The 22,737-nt window shown below is 47.8% G+C and overlaps 1 protein-coding gene across 1 annotated transcript in view; it reads left to right on the forward strand.

The window, feature by feature from the left end:
• The window catches only part of LOC119459398 (BTB/POZ domain-containing protein 6-like), a 47,275-nt gene extending 24,838 nt beyond the window's left edge, over positions 1-22,437 (forward strand). The window contains exons 3-4 of the mRNA XM_049671694.1: positions 15,786-16,000; positions 21,846-22,437. Of these exons, the coding sequence (XP_049527651.1) occupies positions 15,786-16,000; positions 21,846-22,437 (807 nt within the window). The remainder of the gene's footprint in view (positions 1-15,785; positions 16,001-21,845) is intronic.
• Positions 22,438-22,737: the final 300 nt, after the last annotated feature.

Consider the following 22,737-nt stretch of genomic DNA (forward strand, 5'->3'; position numbering starts at 1 on the left):
TTATAGAGCTTGTTGTCGAAGTTTTCTAAAACAAATTCCTTAAGCCTTAACAAAGCTAACTCCGTAGACCTTCCTTTCCGGAAACCAAACTGGGCGTCACTGATAATATCAGCTTTATTGAAAAAATCTGAGAAACGGGTATGCAACATTTTCTCAAAACCTTTAGCAAATACTGGTATAATAGATATTGGGCGATAGTTTCCCAGCATGTTTTTGTCTCCACCTTTATACAGAACGGACACCCGAGAACGCTTCATTTGACTTGTAATTTCTCCGGACTCCACTGCTAAATTAAATATATAAACAAATACAGGGGTAACATACTCTAAAAAAATTTTATAGGTCTTATCTGAAGATTGTCTATATCTAATGCACTACTATTATTAAGACTCATAAATGTTCTATAAACTTCTGGTTCATCTGTGGGATTAAGAAATATGCTTTCAGGACGTCGAATAATTAAATCATCTACGAGTGAGACACCATTATCTGGCGTTATACTGGAAGTGAAATGTTTGTTGAAACAATTGGCAAGGTTTGCACCGGTCAATACGCGATTGTTCACTGTAATTTCAACTGGCATGAGGTCTTTCTTGCTGCGTCCCAGAAAACTGTTTATAGCTTTCCAAGTAGTATCTGGGTTTCTAGCACTGATACTAGAAAACAAGTTTTCGTAATACGCTATCTTTGCTTTTCGAAGCTCACTGTTAAGTTTATTTCTAAGTGCTTTATATTCCTTCAATAAACCCTCCACCCGAGATCGCAAGAACGCATGAAATAGCTGGTTTTTCTTGTTTATCATACGCCTAAAAGTACGTGTGACCCAAGGTTTTTTTATTTTCTTTGCTGGTTTAAACCCTCTAAAAGGAAAATGAGACAGATAGATATTTGTAAACGTTTCTATAAACTTTAGGTACGCTTCATGACGTTTCTTATAGCATAAACGAAAGACCAGTCATGTATACTAATAGCATGCTTGAAAGCCTGCAATGCCTCATCAGAGATATGCTGAACTATGATAGTCTCATGCTGATGTTTCTGTTGCATTTGTAAAGAACTGTATTGCATGAACACTGGACAATGATCGCTTATATCAGATGAAATAGCACCCGCGTTAGAAACAACTGTGTTAGCATTTGTAATCAGTAGGTCCAGTAGCGATGAATTCGATACTGTGATACGAGTTGGCGTTGATATTACATTTGTGAAATCAGCTGAATGAAGGCATGACATAAAATCGCATGCCCTTGGAGTGTCTTCCAAAATGTTATGGTTGAAATCACCTCCGCATACAAGACGTATTTACTTGCACATATATATTCCAAAAAAGACTCAAACAAATTCAGAAATTTCATGATGTCGCCAGCTGGAGGGCGGTATACCACAGCCACAATTTCGATGTCACTTTTAAGTACTAAAAATTCAAAGTCATCAGTAATTAAAGAAAATTCAGATAAAAGCTCATATGTCCGACAATCTTTCACAAGGATACAAACACCACCACCTCGTCGATTTTGACGATTAATAAAAAAAGGTGTATAACCGTCAAGATAAAGCATATCACAGCCATCGTAGTACCAAGTCTCAATTATCATGATTATATTGAACTTAAACAAGAACTGGTTAATGAAACATGTGATTTAATCTTTCTTTCCAATTGCGGAGCGTGCATTTAAGTGCAAAACAGAGTTATATAACTTAGTCTGTGGGGGAACAGAATGTGGTAGAGCGAAATTATGATAGTTCATTTTGATTGTTTTACTTTGGCAGCTGTGAAACGCTGAAAGCTTCTATTAGATAATTTTTTCAAGGTCAACTTCACGGGCGATCTGTATGGTACCGGATTCGTCAGACTTCCGCGCGAATATTTTCCCATTGAAAGACCAAACGGATTTCCAGTGCTTCTCATGCTTGCGCTTCACCGCCATGCCAAGCAGGCGCTTCAGAGCAGGGCAGAGGTGCTCATTGACGTAGATCTGCGCATCGTCTGAAAGTCCGATATCATTGTTGCGGATGCGCATCTTCTTTGCTTTCTTTAGCATCAGATCTCGCTTTGCCCTAGACTTGAACTGAACTATAATGTTGCTTCGATCAGGATTGCGGGTTGGAACGCGATATCATACTTCTATGTCAGATTCTTGAACAGGCTCGTTAATAGCCTCTCCAATCTTTGAGAGGACGCTCAGAACGTTTTCATTTTCTTCTTATCGGACGCCTTGAATTTCAATATTAGAGTTTCTCGAATACTGTTCAAGGTGAACCAGGCGTTTCTCCAGGTACTCTGTATGATTCTCAAGTGTCTGGCATTTTGCCTGCAGTTCTTTGTTACTATTGGTTAATTCAGTATTTTTTGCTACTGCTGCTGCTAGTTGGCTTTTCAAGTCTTCTATGGTTTTATGAGCGAACTCGAGGCTCTGCGCAACGCTGCGTTGCTCATTTCGAATTTCACGCCTTTCATTTCTGAGGTCCCTCTCAAACGATTCGCGCGACAATTTCATTTCCTGTTTAAGATCATCCCTGAGTTTCACGAGATCATTCTTGACGTCTTCCTTAATCTTCGCTATGTCTTTCGACATGAATGAAAGTTGCAGGTCACAAGGATAGTACACAAAAAATCAAGTAGCAAAATTACAAAGAGCACAAAGGTTGGCAGCAGTGACGATCTCGTAAAAAAATAAACTAGGTAATAGGACAAAGAGTGCTAGCACCAACCTGCAGCGAAAAGTAGAGAATGGCTCAGACGAAGTGAGCGGAGCTCGTCACTGCTGCCAAGTGAAGACCTTGAGGCTTGAAACGATGCTTTTATAGTAGAAATACTGGCGCAGAATCACAGACGCAGCCGCCGTCCACGCCCCCTTGTGCTGCACGATGTCGGTGATGTGGCCGACACGTGTCCAACTGACCAGGATCGGGTGCGCCGTGCAGGCCGCGCAGAAGATTATCTGCAGCGAAAAGTAGCGAATGGCTCAGACGAAGTGAGCGGAGCTCGTCACTGCTGCCAAGTGATCAAGTGATCAATCATCACTGCCGTCGCGTGCAGAGAAACGATTTCGTGACTCGGTCATAAAACATCACGCCCAGCGAGTAAATGAGAGTCTACGCAGCTTTGCAAATGAAGCTTAATCGGAGGGCTCATTCGGAAAATTTCGCGTTGACGAAGTGACATTATAGGCGAATGCAAAATTTAAATTCCGCTCATAATTTTAGTCATCTGGTGTTGCATATATAAAGCTTTTTTTCAGACCAAAAAAAATCCAATTTGTGCAATCAGAAGCGGTTTATATAGAACATTAGTTGCACTACGCTCTATCATGATTCGCAATCGTCAAGCTTACTTTACGCTACTTTCTTGCAAGTAAATCTCATTACCACTTGCTAATGCAAAAATATTGTTAGCATAGAACTATTTCTGTTCAGCGCACTTTCAGACTACAGGAGACCACTCGGAAGACATCACTTTATCAGGGTTAGAATAAAAATATTGTTATAAAAAAGAAAACGCAGTAACGAGTGTGAACATTTTATTGCAGCTTCCTTTGGGGGCCAAAAAAAAAAAAAAAAAAAAACAGGTGGCCAAAAATAATAATACGCTGTCCGCCACTATGGGGTCTCAAATAGAGCTTTATAGTGTTTCCTTGGACGTTAAACGCCACAATTCGATCTTTAGGCCCACAGAGATCCCAGAAAAAAGTTTCTACGGTTTTATTTGTTGCTCGGGTCGCTCCTGAGTGAGGAGCAGTGGCGTAGCCAAGGGGGGGGGGGGGGGTTGGGGGGGGTTCAAACCCCCCCCCCCCCCCCCGAAATTTTTTGCAGCCCCCCCCCCCCCCCCCCCCCCCCACTAGCCCACCCTTTGCTCTCGTCGCTTCGCGCTGACATATTTCAAGAAACCGGTGCTACTTTCACACTTTCATTCCTGGGCGCTTCCGTTTGGGTTGGTAATTTACAGCTAATCTTGTCTGCATATGGAAAAAAACTGTCACGGTGTTTGTCAAGGCCTTGACACTCTGTGAGGTTTTGGGCGCGAATGTGGCGGCCGCATTCTGAAACAACAAATGCGCAACAAATGAAGCAACAAATGCGGCAGCCGCATTTTAGATGAAGGCGAAAATGCTCGAGGCCCGTTTACTTAGATTTAGGTGCACGTTAAAGGCCCCAGGTGGTCGAAATTTCCGGTATACATTTCCGCCGCTTCCCTTCAGGTGCCGGTTAGGCCGCGTTCGCGTAGGAACTTGGTCTCGAAGCTGGCGGAAGCGGCAAAATCTTGCAAAAATCCGCCCGCCTAGGCGGCAAAACAGGCAGAAAAACAGGCGGCGAGCCAAATTGGTCTCGGACCGATTTTTTCGCCATGGCGAAGCGGAAACGTGGCGGAAAGTCGTTCTGCTCGACCGGAAGCTACACTAGCATGTAAACTTCCGGTCGTAACATTGAACATGGCACCAAAAGTGTAGGCTGCAATGCTGATCGACGCGATCAAGAACCACCCCGTGCTCTACGACAAGAGAAGTACTAAAACGTACTGTCAGCAATACTCGCGATAGTATTCAACGTCGCGCGACCGGAGGCGCGGCAACGAAGCCAACGGAGTCGCGTGACCCAACTTCTCGCGCTTTTGCAAAGCCAGGCGAACCCACCACCGCCGTTTCCGAGGTTTTCTTGTCTTCCGTTTATTCATTGTCCATTTCTAGAAAACAAGTAGGTAGAAGTATAAAAGCCATTTCTTCTTCCACTTCCATGACAGACAATAGTTAGGCAGATTCCTCGTTGGCGCTCCATAATTCTCCTCGCACGTGCACGGTATGTTGCAGAAGTCGCGGGGTGCTTTTCTCGTCGCGACGATAGATTGGGAGCGTAGGTCTCACGTAGGACGCGCAGGCTTCGGCGAGCCTCAACACAAAGGGCCAGCCCGGGTTTTAGCTTTGGTGTTCCCGTTGCCACTTTCGTGTCCTGGAGGCGCCGAAAATAATACGAAATGATGAAATGTTATTACAACTTGTAAATAAAAGCTATTAAAGAAATATAATCACGCCTAGGCAGCAACCTGTGACACAGCGCTACCGCGCCCGTGTGAGGAGAATTACAGAACGCCAACGAGGAATTTACCGAAGGTCGCAGATGACACACGAAATTGCGCAAGATGATCACTTTTGATGACGGGTGGGTCAGTAAATGAACATACCGCTCGAAATAATGCGATAATGAGCGCCACCACGCCGACAAACGTACGCAGACTAGATGGATGTGGACGAAAGCGGCACCGGCGGCCGCGGTGGTAGCAAAACAAATGTGAACTTGGACATGCGCGGAAAAGATTTTCCGGCCGCTTTGGCCTTTCCGGCCGCTTTGGCCTCCCCACCCGCTTGCCGCTTCCCAAGTGTGAACGAAGCCATAGTCTGCAGCGCAAAACGTCTCGTTTGCGATTGCGCACCTACGGAAGGCTGGTAGTTACTGTTGTGTTGCTGAATCACAAACCAGCAATTACGAAAGGCTGGTAGTTGCCGTTGTGTTGTGGAATCCCAAACCAGCAATGTACACACCAAAGGGTTGATGCCAGCAGTGAAATTCCACCGACTCGCAACAGAATGCACGAAACAGACAGCCGACAAGCATGGATTACATGTGCGCAGTACAGCGTAAGTAAACTCTTGTTGCAGGCGCTGACAGTTCTCGTCGGAGTTCACGCGTCCTGAGAAATTGATTATGTGCACTATGCACTGAACAAGACCGGAGTTCATTCCTGCATCACTAGTACACCAATCAGTCGAGATTCTGTGAGGTACAAGGCCGCTTCCTGTTTGCACCGGCCTAAGTGAAGCAGAAATGACTCGCACGCACTACTTAAAATGCGTACACATGACATAACTATGCAGTGCGGTGAAATAATCTGTACAATTCTGAATCTGTTGACGTAAAGGCAAATGACGGCTGCACGCTCGCACACAGCGGAAGACACAGCGGCCCATGCACTTGCCGCAGGAAATGCAAGGCGACGACAGCTTCGTAAAAAAAAGCATTACTCGTTCTTGCGCGTATTTCAGTTTTCTAGCGCAAAGACGCAGCGAACAAGCTATTGCTATGGGAGTAGGTATATAACCTGCATGGTCACACGTGCATTTTCACGTGTATAGCCGTCCTTGACTTGCGAAACGCACTTCGCCCCGACGAGGACGACGCCATCTACGCTTAACGGAGATTAACAATTAATGATGTCTTCTCCGATCGGGCGGGTCGTCTCAATGATGCGTTTTCGAAGACTGGTACATTCAGTGGCGCGATGAGAGACGGTTGCTCCAAACGCCCACTGTACCTGTCGTACTTACTGTATTTTACTGAGCTTACATTACTTTTTACTTAATTTCTTCACAAGCACACACTAGAGCACTGCACGGGCCGATTTTTTCAGCCCGGGCCCGGCCCGGGCCCATTATTACGTTGGGCGGCCCGCCCGAGCCCGATCAAAACTTTTATGGCGAGACCCGGGCCCGGCCCGGGCCCGGAAATAATCTACGTTACCCGCCCGGCCCGGCCCGCCACCCCTTTACCTTAGGCCCGGCCCGAGCCCGGCCCGAGCCCGACTCTAAACCGGCCCGAACCCGGCCCGAGACCAAAAAATAATGTTTTTCAGAGTTGAGTCGCCCGAGAATAACTCACTGCACGTTACATGCACACCACCAGAAAGCCCGAGCCCGGCCCGGGCCCGGGTCAAAAAGCACACGCCGTGCCCGAGCCCAGCCCGAGCCCGTGAAAAAACAGTTCTACCCGGCCCGGCCCGGCCCACGGGCCCGGGCTATCGGGTAAGCCCGAGCCCGTGCAATGCTCTAGCACACACACACGCGAGGGGGGAGGGGGGGGGTCCCATGTCTGATATACATACATAGAGGGTGCTTAAACTACCGATATTTATTATCGATCACGTCACGTAGAGGAAAGCAGACGCTTGCCCCCCCCCCCCGGTCGGGCCGACGAACGCCCCCCCCCCCCCCCCCCGAAAAAAATTTCTGGCTACGCCCCTGGTGAGGAGGGTTACATTGAGTTGTCAAAGATACCACAGAAAAACGCACATAAATTATAATATATGCGAAAACAACTTGGAAGGAATACACGAGGTAAATAAAATGTCCAAGTAATAGAAAAACATAAAAACACTCAACACCAAATAAGCTTTCAAGCTGGAAACATGATGTGGGAGAAATACTAGCAGAACAATTTCCTTGAGTCGTTAGCTTGGTGATACAGTTAAAACTCAATCTAACGAAAGCCAATTTTACGAAGTTCCCGATCTAAAGAAGAGGCTACCATTCCCCGGCAGGTACCCATAGGGTTCAATGTTCTCATCAATTTGAAATGACAAAACGAATGGCTACCAAAGCCGATTGAACGAAGTTTTTCCTGAGATGAATGAGTTAAAGAAGCAGTGATTTCTTTCTAATTTCGATGGACACAGACGGGCTTTTCTTCGAGCGTGCGTTCTAACTATTTTAAACGCGTTAAAAAACCTGGGCGCCCTAGTCAAGGTCCTTGCGCTAGCGGCGCGCCTTTGCATGTCATAGCTTCACGTGACCGTCTACTTGGCCTGCATCGCACAAGCAATTCGGGCCGCCCTCGCTGACTATTCACACGCGCAGGTGTGGGTTGGCGGCAAATACAATGCCGCGGTAGCTTTTGGGTGTCGCTACGTTATAATTCTAGCTTTAGAAGGCCCTAAAACCCTTTCTCGATTTTACGAATTTCCCAATTTAACGAAATAATTCGAGCGTGGTCATCACTTCGTTAAATCGAGTTTCAACTGTGTGAGGCCTACCGTGCAGTGTAATCAATAACGCGAAGTAGATGTCAGACCACATCTGCTTACTTTCTATAGGAAGACATGGCAATCGCACCTAAATAAAACCCTAATTAAAAAAAAAACGTTGGCAGCTTGCACCAGTGGCGCAAATCTGGAGTAAACAGCGGAGCTCGTGATCGACCAAGCTTCTTCCATGTTTTACTAGGCTTGGCTAAGTTTTCCTAGGAAATGCTAAGTGCTGCTAGGCACAGTATTCTGAATCGGCTCACCGCCGACGCGCATATTCTCGCTTGGCCGCGCGACGCGCTTCAAAATGAGCGGCTTCATCTTCGGGTGTCCGGATCTGCTTTGGTCGTGCGCTGTCAAGGCTACATGTACTCGCCAATAGTCAACAAGAGTTCTGCCACTGTCGCGGCGGCTCCGAGCTTTATCTCCCCGGTAACGTCACGACCAAGCTGCACCCCCCCCCCCCCCCCCCACACACACACACACACACTTGCCGGGTCGTGGCTGGTCGAAACTTACGGAGCGGCCGCCAGAGGCGCCTGCTGCAGTCACGCACACCGCGCGCGTTCGGCGCAAACGCGGCTAAACGTGGGCGGCGTCGGCAGCAGCTCTGATTTTCTGCGACATGAGGCCCTTAAGGATATTTCATTAAAACATATATAATATGAACTTTCTATAGCCCTGAGAATATGCGGTGGCGTCACTATACACTTTTTTCTTTCAGGCTGCCCTACCTGCCGAGTGCAACTACACGGGCCCGAAATCAATCCGGTGAGGTCTACTGTTCCGTACCTACATCCTACACTTGACTGTTCTGCGGCTGCGCACGAATAGTGTCACTTACATGGCTGTGCGGCATACCAGGGACATCTTGAAGGCACGATTTCTAACGTCAGGGTTATCGCGATTGTGGAGGTCGTTGTGAAGGCGACTGCGGCCACATTTATTAAAAGGGCCCTGAACCACGTTTTATGGAAATGGAGAAAGTTATTTGAAGTGAAAATACGCTATTTCAGAAATACTTTGTCGCAAAAAGTACATCAATACCTTCAGCAGAAGTGGAGTTATGGCTAGTCAAACACGGCCTCCGCTGTGCTCCTGTTCCTTCTCCAATGCCTTGCACTGCGAAGGCTACGACGGAGTGGGCCGTGGCCACAGCGCTCCGCCTTCTATATGTCACCGTGGAGCGCAGTTCAAAGTTCATTTTGGATTTTAACGTAGACGCCACGACTTCGGATTTTGGTGCCTACGACGTGCTAAACGTAAGCCAAACGCGGTTGTCCTCGGCGAGCTGCAGTGCGCTTAGCCAGTGGACTCGTTGCGGCACCCAGCGGCGGCCGCGGTATCTACGCTACGTAGCCGACTGCAGCCACCAATAGCAGCTGCGTATGGGAATGCGCTTTATTATGAAAGAAACCGTCCATAAAAGAAAGAGAAACATTACTTCTGTTGAATAGAGAGCGTTTGAGACAAGGTGACTTTGCGCTCTTGCGAGCTCCACGCACCGTGTACAACAGTACTTGGCTGAAATGTTCACAGCAGCGTAGGCTACCTGCGGATTACGTTATTTCGCCAAGCTCGAGGCGTGGTTCAGGGCCCCTTTAAACAGTGCAGATCCTATAATGCGTGGAGCGGTAACGCCTGCGACCAGCCCTGGTGGTGGTCGGGAATCCACACTCTGATGATGATCATTCCTTGAATAATGGCACAAACGGAATGTGGTGGATAGACCACAAAGTGGTTGGTAGTATGATAAACGAACAAAAAAGAAATGAATCGCATATGGGGACGAAACCGATAATAAATAAAACTTCCTTCTCTGCTCGTGCTCACGGCACTCCGGTTTCGACGGCGGCAGATCGCGTGCTTTCTGAACAATGATGCAAAGACTGCAATGCGGTTTCAAGAAGTTTGTCGACGCTGACAGGTTTTTTTCGTGGCGGCAACTTCAAGAAAGGAGAGCGTCTGCTTCCACACGTGTATGGCGTTGAACAAATTTTGGGCGGTGATGTGACAGTGAAAGCCAAGTGCGTGTCGCAGGGGTCCGACAAGATCGTATACGACATCGAGTTAAAGGTACACACAGAATTCAGTAATTTAGTCACTTTTATTTCTCTATGATGCAGTCACAAAGCGGTCATGCATGCTTGCAAACATGTGCAGAGACGGTGACGAATGCGGTTGGTTTCGTTGGTCGTTGGGCGCGCACACACGGCTGCTCTCATTTTGGCTCCCAGGGAGTGGCATCAGCACTGTGAGCACAGAAAGAAACATGAATTAGGCACCAATAAGCCAACAAAATAATTAACGATGTAAGTACTACATATGCGCATGCCTTATATCCTGCTGTATAAATATTTAATGTATATCATGCCTTATTCAATGCAGATGTTAGAGTCATGACAACTCATTGCATTAGTGAGCAAGGTATCTTTTCACTGCTCATGAGAAATCGCTCGTACAGACTGCTCCGCGAAATGAACCCAGATCACGGTAACCAGCGATTACCTTGGGACCAGCAGCACGAGCGCAAGCATTAGCATACATGCCATACATGCCTCATCAAAGCAAATCTACTTTCTCGTCAGGCGAATGCCCCGCCGCAGCTAAAGTACGCTCACACCGATGGGCGGCTACTACACGAAACGTAAGATTCTTGGCGGGAAGAGTGAAGCACGAAGAATGTGCTTGGATATTGTGAACCTAGAAAGCAGGGCCAAGCAGCAAACATAACGCGCACGTCTCGGGCAGCTGCTTTCCGATCTGCCGCTTACCGACGCACGCGATGACCGCAGCTTGCATTAAATACGGATTGCCACCACACAAAAGACAAGTAGCGCGCGGCCCCTTTTGTTGCCTGCACAACTAGCAATTTAAGTTGCTGGGTTTGGAAAGGGGATATAAATCTCTTGAGCTCGTCCTTACCGATCGCGAGTGAACGAACAGTACAATCAATTAAATTCGGCGGTTTTACTTGCCAAAACCAAGATATCATTATGAGGCACGCTGTAATGGAGGGTCTCAGGAATAATTTTGACCACCAGAGGTTCTTTAGCGTGCACTAAAATCAAAGTACACGGTAACAAGTGTATTCTTGCATTTCGCCCCCATCGAAATGCGGCCGCCGTGGCCGGGAATCGAGCTCGCGTCGTCGAGGTTAGCGGCGCAACACGTATGCATTTACCGCTAAGATAACACGGCGGATGTCACTGTACGATTCAATTACGCGACCCGTCTAAACGAAGGGCTATGTGCTAAATACAGGCATATTACTATTGCGTTTTTATCGAGCGGCCGTGATACTGCACGCGAATGCGAAAGTACGTGACTAACTTGACTCGGTGCACTGCAGCTATCCACGCTTGTCGTCTGTCCTTCTCGTACCATCTCAACGGAATTCTGTAGAACTTCACGGGCGGCTTTCGACCTTTCAAGGCTGTTGTGGCAATCAACAACACAGCAGTATTGCGTGCCACCTTTCCTGGTTGATGAGGTCGCGCTCGCCGTCGCGAAAACAACGCGCACGAGCGCTCGCGCCGTAGAGAACACGGGCGCGCGCTGGCGCAGCGACGACCTTCGACACTTCCATCGGCCAGAGGAGCATTCGACCCTGGTGCCGCGCTGGCAAACCTTAGGTTGCCTCGTCTATGAGAGCAAGAGAGAGGCGCATTCACGGAGCGGGTCTCCTGGAACGCGGTGTTGGCATTGGAATGCGATGTCGGTGTTGCAAGCTGCGCTATGCAACGCGCAGTGACGGCCGTAAGACCGAGACGCGCGAAAAGAAATTATCATCATCATGAGTAATAAGATGAAAAGTTCGCGCGCACTTCCGGAAAATGCTGGGCTACGATCGCCGAGTTTCGCTGTTTCAAGCGTTGCGCGGCCGACTGCAAGGTTTTATTATTATTTTTAGTATTACCCTCAAGACCAGGGGCATTGCAGAGGGAAGTAATATGAACAATTTGAAAAGGTTACAAGAATGCAGTATGCCAGAATAAAAAGAAGAAATAATTATTGCTGCTATTACACAATGTTAGCTAAGGTGCAAATGAATGGAAAATAAAGTCAGGTCGCGAAAACTAGACAGTAACAATGTTTGGTGAGTACAAAAAGCTGCTTTTTATATAATATTAGCTAATGCTGGTTTAAAGGCATTGTTATTAGTAATAGAAGGACTCTGGTAATAGTTACGATATCTCGAGGAAGGTCGTTCCATTCCAGAGATGTTCGTGGAAGACATGACCGAAAAATACTATTGGTGTGGCACAGTACAATCCCTACTTTGAGATAATAATCAATGCGATGAGAAACATAGATTGTTTGCGTAATTATATCATTTCGTAGCACAAGCTGGTAGCATAATTTATGAAGCGGAGCTAGACGGCATTCGACGCCAGGAGCAATCCACCCTAAACATGGTGACGACTGCAACTGCGCCCAATTTCGCAGGGAATAGTGTCCTGCAACATTCCGTCTATACTGCTCTACCAACCTGGCGACTCACGTTTGAAATGCTTGAGCACAGCACGTCTGCGAAGAGCTTCAAGTTGCCGTCGCGTAGCTAGCGTGCGCGGCAGCGGAGTCTTCCCACTGACGTCACATGCGAAGGGGCGCCACTCAGAGATTTCGGTGCTAATTTGCAGTTATGATTACAGAGCTGGATGACTCGCAGAACATGTTGCCGGCGTCAAGGTGACTGGCCATCGTGACTAGTGGTACTAGCGGTAACTGTATGGCACCGCTGGTGGTACCATACAGTTGCGCGCTACACTACACCTGTCCCCGTAATAGTATGCAGCCGACGAAACATTCCTCAACACACCGCTGTCTCGACGTGCTGCTGAATTTGGATGAGCTTACTAAGAATCGTTGATACTTGCTGCTATCCCGTGACGTAATCTTTGTTTAGAGGAGCAGGAAAACGAGATATGGACATCAGAAAGCTAGAAGACGAGAAACAGCAAATCATCCAGCGTCCTACCTGTTCTTTCGTCATCTTCTCTCAATTTTTTCCTATTTCTCTAAAGCGCTGGAAATGTATGAAACTGCGATATTCCAACTAGGCCAGCTTTCCGCTTTGAGGAACGTCAATCATTTATGCTGCAAGTTTTTTGCTGTAGACGCCTGCATGTAGTCTACAGGTTGCATGCACGCGCGTAGTAAATACAGGCGCGTGTGGAACGTGATGGCATTATTTTCAGATACCAAAACCTGCCACTTGAATTGGCTCTAACAATATAAGAGTCTGCTCCTGTAGCAAGACACCCTGGGAGTTGAACAGCGGTCTATAACGTTTTCAAAGATGAAAAGAGGCAATAAAGAGAAACAGTAAATCAGTTAACACTAATAAATTATACCTTCAAATTATATCTTAGTTAATTTCGAGGTAAGAAGTTCATTAGAGGGAAAATTTTCATACACCCGACTTTAGCATAAAGTGGCACGGAAACCCATTCGTGTTTCTCAGAAAGCTTCGTAGTTGAATAAATAAATTGTCGTGGTCCCGGGTGCCAATGGCGCTACATTTATAGGAGGAATTTAGCATTCGTTCGCTGGAACCCCGCGAAGGTTGTTGTTGTCATCGTTTTATTCGGCAAATTAGTGCAAAAGCGAGAGTTGCGAACCATTCATTACAAATTAATAACATAATGCAAGGAATGTTTTTCTCAATTTGGAATTGAAAAAAAGAAGACGCCATGGCAATGAACTGTCCCTTGTGTTTGAGAAAATAAAACCAATATTATAAAACAGCGCTGTAGAAAACGTAACACGCGCTTCATAAATAAAGCTACAAATGGCCAAGTAAGTTTCATGGCTTTCGAAGTCAATCAAGTCGGGCAGCAAGGCCAGCTGGCTCACGCGTTCGTTATTGAAACATCGTTCAGCAATGAACGCTGGCACTAAGAACACACTTGCGATGCTCATCTTTGGACGCGCAATACAGAAACCTTTGACTCGCATGAAACCACTCGACTTGCGACATGAAAAACGGCAGCGTTAAAAAGATAGGAGAGACTGCAGCCGTCGTCCCTTCAATAAAAATTCATCAAGAGCACTGGACTCTATCCGGTTTGGTAGAAGCAGGGTTCGTACATATCTAAATGTTTGAAAACGCTTGAATAGAAAAAGAGACAGATTGTAGAGTCCTTATAACTCATGTAAATTAAATGCTGCTTGAATTTATTGAGAACTGGGGTTGGGGGCGACTTCTAACATTGAGAGCAGGAAACTCGGCATAGGCGCTATGCAAGGGAACTGCCTATTGGGAAACAATTCTACATATTCTATTTGGAGAGGGTCGCTAAATTCCGATACGGCGTGTCCACAGCCACCAATAACACGCCTGTTTAAATCTCCAGTGCTGTCGTAGAGCTAGACAAAGCCAGATCAAGCGACCAAGTCGTGTCACCATTTTGTTGGTTTGCTAGTTGGTTCACACCGCATACACCATGGCTCCATTTGAAGCAACGTTTCTGTGTTGCCATGATTGGAAATGCAAGCTTTCCCAACGCGACCGATTTTCTCGAAAATGGAACCGAGCTTCTAAGTTCCGGTTTACCATGCACTACCATCATGGAACCCTTCGCATTAGCAGCGATCAGGTTTCCTTGGGTTGTGTAGCCCTGCGAATGTACTTGCTTTCTTCCAGCCTTGTTGAATTTTCCATTGTCTGTTCTCGTTGGAAATGTTTTTCTTTCTTTTTTTTATTGCGATAGCAATTATATGGACACTTCAACCGGATTTCTGCCGTCGGCGTCGCCGTCGCCGTGAGGGTCCCTATAGATAAAATCTTCGCCGCGCGCCGTATGCCCGAGCGGAAGCGTGCGGGGACGCGCGCTATCACGGCGAGCGAACGCACTCATCTCCCACGCGCAAGCAAGGAAGCAGGAAGCCAGCGCCGGAGGGAGCGGGGGAGGGGGGGGGGTGGCGCACTTCTACTATGCCAACAACCGCGCTCGTCGCTCGTCCGCACCGTCTCTTATCTCCACACGGCTCTGACCTTTATGCGCCGTGCATTCGCCGCTCAGTTTCAGTTGAAGCGATAGACCGCACGTACCTTCGCCCGCTGCGGCGTATGTGCTTGCTGCCAGCGTTTTGACAGTCGTTGTCTGCAGTCATTCAGTGTGATCTATTCGTGTTTGTTTGTGCGCGCTCACACCAGGCTTGTTCATTCAGTTAGTAATAGTCGGGCCACATTTTCCAACGCACGCTACACATGCAATGCTGCCCGGATCGGCAGTGCAGCGCTACAGGTGTGTCCCTTCGCAAGCGCTGCCCACAGGAAGCGCTTCTCATCAACACCACCGTTTCACACGCGCCTTCTCGTGGTCATCGAGTCTCTCTTCATGTCGGTCTACTTACGCCGCAGCACACCTGCTTACTTAATCAGCTCATGTTTACTACAATTCATATTGCTACCAAAGCCGATCACCTTACTTCGTATGACATTGCTGTGTTCCTATCGCATTCATTGCTTCGCCCTTAGGGCGAAACTGTGACATTTTTTCATTAGGCTCACTGCAGGCGTGCAGTAGTGCCATCGCCATAACGGCATTCCGGTCTTAACTGCCAGGTTGCATTTTAGCTCGTCGCTAGCGTTGGCACTGTTTCCTCTATGTTCTCTACGTGACCTAACAATAAGTGTGTGTGCAGTGCAGCGCTAGCCAGCTCCACCCTCGCAAGCCAGCGCCAGCTGGTAGCGAGGGCCGTGGAAGCGGCAAAAGCCTATGGTTTCCTGGAAAGGGGAGACCACCCCGAAGACAACTCTTAAAATAATCTCTTAATAAAGATGTTTATTCTTTTCTCTCTCTCTCTCTCTATCTCCGCATTATCACAACTAGGGTCCTGTTGTGATAATGGCCTCCTTGCAGTTTCACGGTGCTCTATGGCAGCGCGTGTGGTGATCAAATTGACGACCGAAAACCAATGTGGTTACTCAAGAACACAGAACATGCTTTAAAATGCCATTCTTTCCGATACTCTTTTCTGCACACAGGTTGACGTGGAAGACTTCTTGGACACTGGGGTCCTTGCAGACTTGGAGTTCGTGGTAAAATTCGCCGATCACAACGAGCGGCGGTTCCGCGTACACAAGACGTTCCTGGCCATGCGAAACGAGGTTTTCCGCGCCATGTTGTTTGGAGACCTCGCTGAAAAACACACAGTGACCATCACTGACATCCACCCAAATGGTTTCGAGATTTTGCTCAGGTGAGAGTTGTTTTGAACGCTTTTAGGTTTCTGGCGTCTTGTAAACCATACATGGAACTAAGTTGCATGGACGACTCACTATTTTGCGCGCTATAGAATGCTTTGCTTTTGTCCAGGCAGTCTTTGATTGGACATTGTACGGCATTTCTTTGTTTATATATTTACTGATATTGCCAGGTTGTCGTGACGGTGAAAAATAAGTCTGCCGATGACCAAGGTTCAGAAGTTAACTCTTGTTTGAGCGAACTTTTATCCATAGGAAGTAAGCTACAATCAAAGCACAACGTTAGCGGTGAGCACAGTCGTCGGTCGTTGAAATCTGACCTATGGGTCAAGTCTGTCGGCTTTTTAGACATGACGCATCGTACATTCCATCGTAATCGATGGTGTTCGCGAGCCGCTATTCGCGTGGCACAAGCAGTCTGATTATACAAAATTATTTCGTTATAGAATAGGCTACAGGGGCGCGATCGGAGATCTTTGTTCGTTTCGCGTTCCATTCGGTTGCTGCAACGTCACAAAGTGGCAGCATGCAAAATTTGTGACAACGGGAGGGAGAGATCAGCCAATCGGCAAGCGGTGAACTCGTGGACGTTGAGTTCGTCGTTTTTGGGGACATAAAAATGACGACACACTCCTGTCAATCATTTTGTTACGAGCACGTCGTCGGCTAGGAGCCGAACGCGACGAGAGATGTGAAGTTCGAGCGGTCAACCGGGGCTATATTCTGGACATTCCGCCATTTTCTTCGAGGCTGACGTAAATGCGAAGCTTCCAAAATGGCGCTGGTGGCCCCGATTTGCTTTCGTAACGTGAACCAAATTTGACGTTTTGCCTAAAGGCCCGTTTATAGTCCGTCGTTATCGGCGCGCGGGCCTGCGTCGTTCGCGGCCAGCCACGCTACGCCGGTTAAAGGGACACTAAAGAGAAACAGGAAGTTCAGCTGGAATCCATGCAGTTTTTGTTGGGTGCAAAAATATGAGTTATTAGCGGAGAAATTCGTAAACAAAGACCAAATATCTCTTCCTCAATTTCTCTCACCCCAGATTTGGCGCTGAAGCAGTGTCGTCACAGATTTCATTGCTCTCAGCGAATCAGAATGCGCCATGATACGTCACCGCTTGCTTAAACGGCCGAGGCGCTGGATGCATCATGGCTGCATGCATGGTCGCTGCGTTTGCGTTCGCCGCGATGGATACCGTTGCTGCCGCTGAACCTTGCAACGAAGAGCTCGCCAGGGAAGCAGGACTGCATTTCAGCGATATTCAGTGAAACGGAGCGCGAAATGATCCTCCGTGCTCGAGCGGTAGGTGTTTCCGCGTGCGATGGCGGTGAGCCGCCGGCCGCGCCGGCGGAAAGCTGAGCTTCGTTTTCGTCGACGGAGGCGAAGCGTCCGGTCCGCCAGGCGACGATGTTCCCGACAGAACAAGCGTAGAAAGTTGCGCACGTACTCGGTATGGTTATTTCGTGGCTTTATTTAATGACATTCAGCACTCACCGACCCGCCAGTTTGCTGCTGCAGGGGCACCGGTAGGGGGTTTGATGAAGGCCGCATTGAGGGAACAGCTGCTCGACAAAGGACTGGCCTCTGGGGCACGCCAAGATACTTTCCGAGGGCAAGATTATACACATAATCCGAGGGCGAGAAATGGAGAGAGCACAGTATCGGTTTCTCTGGCTGTTTTGCCGTTTTATCGTCGGCAGAGCACTGATCCATTGCGAACGCCGGGGAGCCGGGGCTCTCCGCGCGACACCACATGAAAGGACACAATCGAGTCAACACTGTCGCTGCCCCTGAGCAAGCGCCTTGGGCCATTTACACAGCCCTCAACACTGCACACACGAGGCATTTTCTGGCTGTTTCCCGCGAAGTCAACGTTTTTCGAGCCACGCAACACGCAACCAAACACCATAGAGCGGAACAGGCGCGCGCAAGGATGCATTGACCAAAACGAAACTACGAAACTATCACGGCCGCATGTATCTCCATGCCATTTTTTTCTTATTTATTTAATTTTGTGCTAAACTTGTACTTCGTCGCTTGAAATGGTTTAAAACGTTGGCAAATGCTGTTTATGTACGTTCAAGGTGTATTTCATGTTGCGTTTTATTAACAGCTATAAATCGCTCTCGACCAATCGCGTCCGGCCTGCATTTGTAATCTCCGACGTCACGAACATGTAGTGCGGGAATTTCGAAGGGACGTCAGCACCTATCCTTCAGTTTTTCGCTATTTTCTCGCTTATTAAACATCTGTTTGCAGTAAGGATGGTATGGCTGTGATCGTGAAAGGATAATCTACCATTTAAGCTCCACTTCCGGTTTCTCTTTAGTGTCCCTTTAAGCTGCGCCAGCCGAAACGCCATCGGCTGTTATCTTCGGAGCATGCGCAGAATGATCCCAAGCCCGCGCGCCGCTTTGAACGGCTGTCTGCGACCGTCGGTAGCCACTGTACCGTCGGCGAAGCGGCGTGGGCACCTTTATTTCTTCGCGCGAAATGCATTGTGGGTTGGCGCAGTCGGCGCGACGAACGCGCGAACGGGTCAGGAGCCAATTCAGCGCCGGGCCCGTCGGGGCGCGTCGGAAGCCACCGGTTACGTTGGCTGCGCCGATGCGCTCAACTATAGAGGGGTTCGTTTTCGCCAATGTGACGTAGCGTGCGTGCGCGCGCGGGCGCGCTCGCGTTACGTCGGACTATAAATCGCCCTTAAGAAACTGTAATGTAGGCATTGAACCTAGCGTTCTTGATAAAGCAAAACAGTTTTCCGCTCCAGTAAAAATAAAGCAGCTAGCTCAAAGTGTACGATTTTCCTATCAAAACCGTTTCTCGATTCCGTCGTCTGCATGCGCACAAGCACGCCGTTTGCTTCATTAGCTAGGATGCGTGTCCTCGGGAAATTGAATGAGTCATCGTATATTGGCGCCCACGCGCTCGTTTTCTACCTTGGGACAACATACACGACCTACTATTGGTGATGAGCGCACGCTCTAGGCCGCGTTATCGCTAACACGGGAAACGCAAGTGACGCAGACCGACTCGTCTGGCGGAGAAGCCATAGAGTAACATACCAGGATAAGAGAGGACACTTCCATAGGCCCCTGCAGCCGATTTTAAAGTCCCTATATAAGAAAAGTACCGCCATCTACTCTTTCCTCCGCCGCCTCCTCTCCTAAAGCGCTTGCTTTTTTCTTTACTTTTTGCTTGCGAAAGCCAAGTCGACGGTGGCGCACCTAGAAAGTCCACGTTGAAGCTTTCAGCCGCCACCGCCGGCGACTGCGGCTGCGCAGAGGACTTTCAACGTGGCTCTGAGGCGGAAAAAAAGAAAATATAAAGAAGTGAAAAGCGCGCGCTATCATCGTCCAATCGGAGATACAGGATAACACAGGAGAGAGCGAAGCGGCATTTGTCAAAGGATGGCGGTACTTTTCTTATATAGGTATTTTAGCCGATTTTGGTTCGCAGCGCACCTAGCGGGTGTGTGGAATCTACACAAACTCAGAGATTGGCACCGCATAAAAACGAATCTCGAAGGCTATCTTCCGGTAATTAGAAAAGGTAAACGGCCTCCAAGATTGCTTCCGTGCGGGTGCTCGTCCCGGAGGCTATATTATGGCTATATTTTGATTTTTTTTAACGCGCTGCTTGCATGCATCGAGTAGCTTCGTGTAAGCTGTACCGTGAGAGCAGCAAGCACACGATGCCACTGTGTGTCTATGCAGGCACTTTAAATAAACATGACAAGAGTTGGGAGAGACGAAACTTTATTTTTCAGTCATTCTCAGTAAGCACATGTACACTTTTTTTTTCTCGCAACGTTCGATGAACGCAAGCACAAAAAGATGGGTGTACTGCACAATGAGAGACATGCCAATACAGCTGCCACATGTTGAGAATAAATTTCACAAAAGGAATAAACAGGCGATATTATGAAAAAACCCCCAGAACAGTAAAACTGCAGAAGATGGCATTAGCATTAAAGAGGAAAACAACGCTCGTCCTTTGAAGCCTAACCTTTCTTATTAAGTGGTAGTTTCGGGCTGCATAGCAAACAAGGAATGAAGGCTGCTCACTGCAGTTGTCAGCCAACCACGCTCTCTCCCTGTCCTGTCGATGTTACTGCACCTCGCAACACAGCAGTACTTCCCGTAGTACTTGACTATGGTCGGCATGACCTGAAAAAAAAAAGTACTGGTTATGTCTTCTCTCCCGCCTTCGCACAAATTTTCACCTACGCACTTCAGATCGCCCTTTCGTGAAAAGCGTCACGTGCAATTGTGGCAGCTAAAAAAAAAAACAACCTTCGGTTCCATGCATGCGCCACTGAGGCAGGAGTGTTCATTTATTCATTCATTTCATTCATTTATTAATATACTGACAGCCTTTGCAGGCTATTACAGGAGTGGGAGAAAAGCACATAAGTATACATGGGCGTTTATATATAAACATGAGTGTTTATTCAGAATACGTCGTAGCCACAGCTTACAAACATTCTTCTCAATTCGCAAGTTCTCTCTAATTGCGCTCGTAACAAAGGCTTCAAGCAATCTGCGCACGCCACGAATAACGATCCTAAGCATAACTGCATTCTTTCACACATTTGCAACACACGTGCATTAAATTGAGACTACGTATACCGGCGTGTGCCGACTCACTTTCTAGCGCCCAGAAACGATTTTCTCGCAAACGTGCTGCGCAGCATTCCAAATTGCTGTTTCTTACATAATGTGAAGCAATCCACGAACATCATGCGCGAATTGAAGAACAGAAAAAGCTCTCTGCGCCGAACAGCACAATGCGACAAATGTTAACTTACGGCTGAAGTGACAAATACATAAGCAATTTGCAAAGTAATGAAGGGAAAAAAAGAACGTAATGAAGGCCTTCTTACCAAGCAGCAGCCAAGCAGACGGACGTTCTGGCAGACGAACCCAGCAAAGACCACGCAGACGTTATCGCACATCTTTTGTAGCGTCGCCTTGCCTGATCACACCATGGCCGATATTTTGTAGCGATGTGTTATTCTTTATACTAGTCTTATCATCCACCGCTCACGACCGGCTGATCCCGTTGATAACGTCTACGTCTACAGCCACATAGACAAGTAGACGTATAGTGCACTATAGAAAAGTTACCACAATAGATAAGTAGTACGCGCGTTCTTTTGGAGACAGCGAGTGTTGTATTGCCCTCTAGCGGGCGGCATTAAGCTGCGTAGCTCGGCCGCTTTTAGGCTCGAGTGGCCACTCTTGTAATCCGTATGTTACTCTATGGAGAAGCGGCCGAATATCATCGATAGCGTTGCGCGCGCCACAGATATCCGCCGGCGCCGCCATCTCTTGTACACTTCGCTGCCTACTCGCACTGCGAGAGGATAGGAGAGGAAACTTCAAGGCGCCGCCTTGCGTACATTTCTTTCTATAAATTAAAAAGCCGCCGTTGCCATAGCCTCTGATAACGCGAAAAGTCATTAATCTTGATTGTGACAGGTAGCGCATGACTAGGTGAGGAGATTGAAGAAAACAGATGTGCTACTCTGGACACTGTCAAATTTCTCCATATTGTCGGATTTGCCATCATGTCAACTCTGATTGGCCCAGAGGGCTGCTACAGCATCTCCGGTTGGCTCAAAATGCCGCCATTACAGAATTCGGCAGTATGGCGGGAATTGCTCCCCAACAATAATCACGAACTATTGTTTATTACGTTTGGGATGGCCGCAGGCAAAATCTGCAGTCAAGGAGGCGTTAGAGCAACGGTTAAAAGTATACCGTTTCGTTTCGATACGCGGCGATATAAAAAAGATCCCGGTCGAGCTGCCTTTTAGCTGGCTCTCTTACTGCGCAGGTTCCTGTATTCTGGAATAGCGAAGATTGGAAGCGTCGACGATGCGTTACGCGCCAGGCTCGCTGCAAAAAAGTACCTCGTGGAGCAGCTTGAAAAAGCCTGCAGCGTCTACATACGGAAGAATCTTCATCCAGCGCGGCTGTGCTCATTCATCGACTACCACATGCAGAACCGCTACCTCGACATGGATGACGACGTGGCAGCACTTTTGAATTCAGACATCGCTCGTGATGCCCTTGCCTCGAAAGAATTCAGCACTGCTCTCGAGGAAACCGTCCACTGCATCGTGGACAAAATCAGGAACGTTCCCGAAGACCGCGTAGTCGATGCTGTTTTCGGCTGGGCTCACGAAGAGCGCGTGCGGAGCCTGCAGACGGACAAACCGCACGAATTGAAAACGCTTATGCGTCCCTTCTTTCCCAAGCTGCGATTCTTGACCATGAGTGTGGAGGAGTTCCTGAGTGGGCCCGGTTCTTGGGGCATTATGGACGACGCCGAAGTTGTTGCGGTGATGCGAAACATCGTCAAACCTGGATGGTGCTCACTGCCGGCAGGGTTCTGTGAAACCATCAATAATCGCTACCATCAGTGACCGAAGCTCCAGTCACGAAAGGCCAACTGTTCCGTCGAACTGGCATGTAGTTTCTGAGAACGATGAGCAGAGTTAAGGAAGCGCACACAAATGTTGTGCTAAACCTGGTTGCAACTTCATTACCGTCATTTAAGTAGCGAAGGAGTAAGTCACCTGCAAATATAATACTGTGAAAGGTTGGTAATCTTAATTTGCAAGAGCGAAGGTCAACGTTTTAAAGAGCGATGTTCAGTTTGACGTTAACACATCTAAGTCGAGTGTTTTTTATCGTGTTCGGTTGCTGAGCTTTTTTATGCATGT

This window comes from Dermacentor silvarum, chromosome 7 (genome assembly GCF_013339745.2).
Source record: "Dermacentor silvarum isolate Dsil-2018 chromosome 7, BIME_Dsil_1.4, whole genome shotgun sequence".
In the NCBI taxonomy this organism is placed as follows: Eukaryota; Metazoa; Arthropoda; class Arachnida; order Ixodida; family Ixodidae; genus Dermacentor; species Dermacentor silvarum.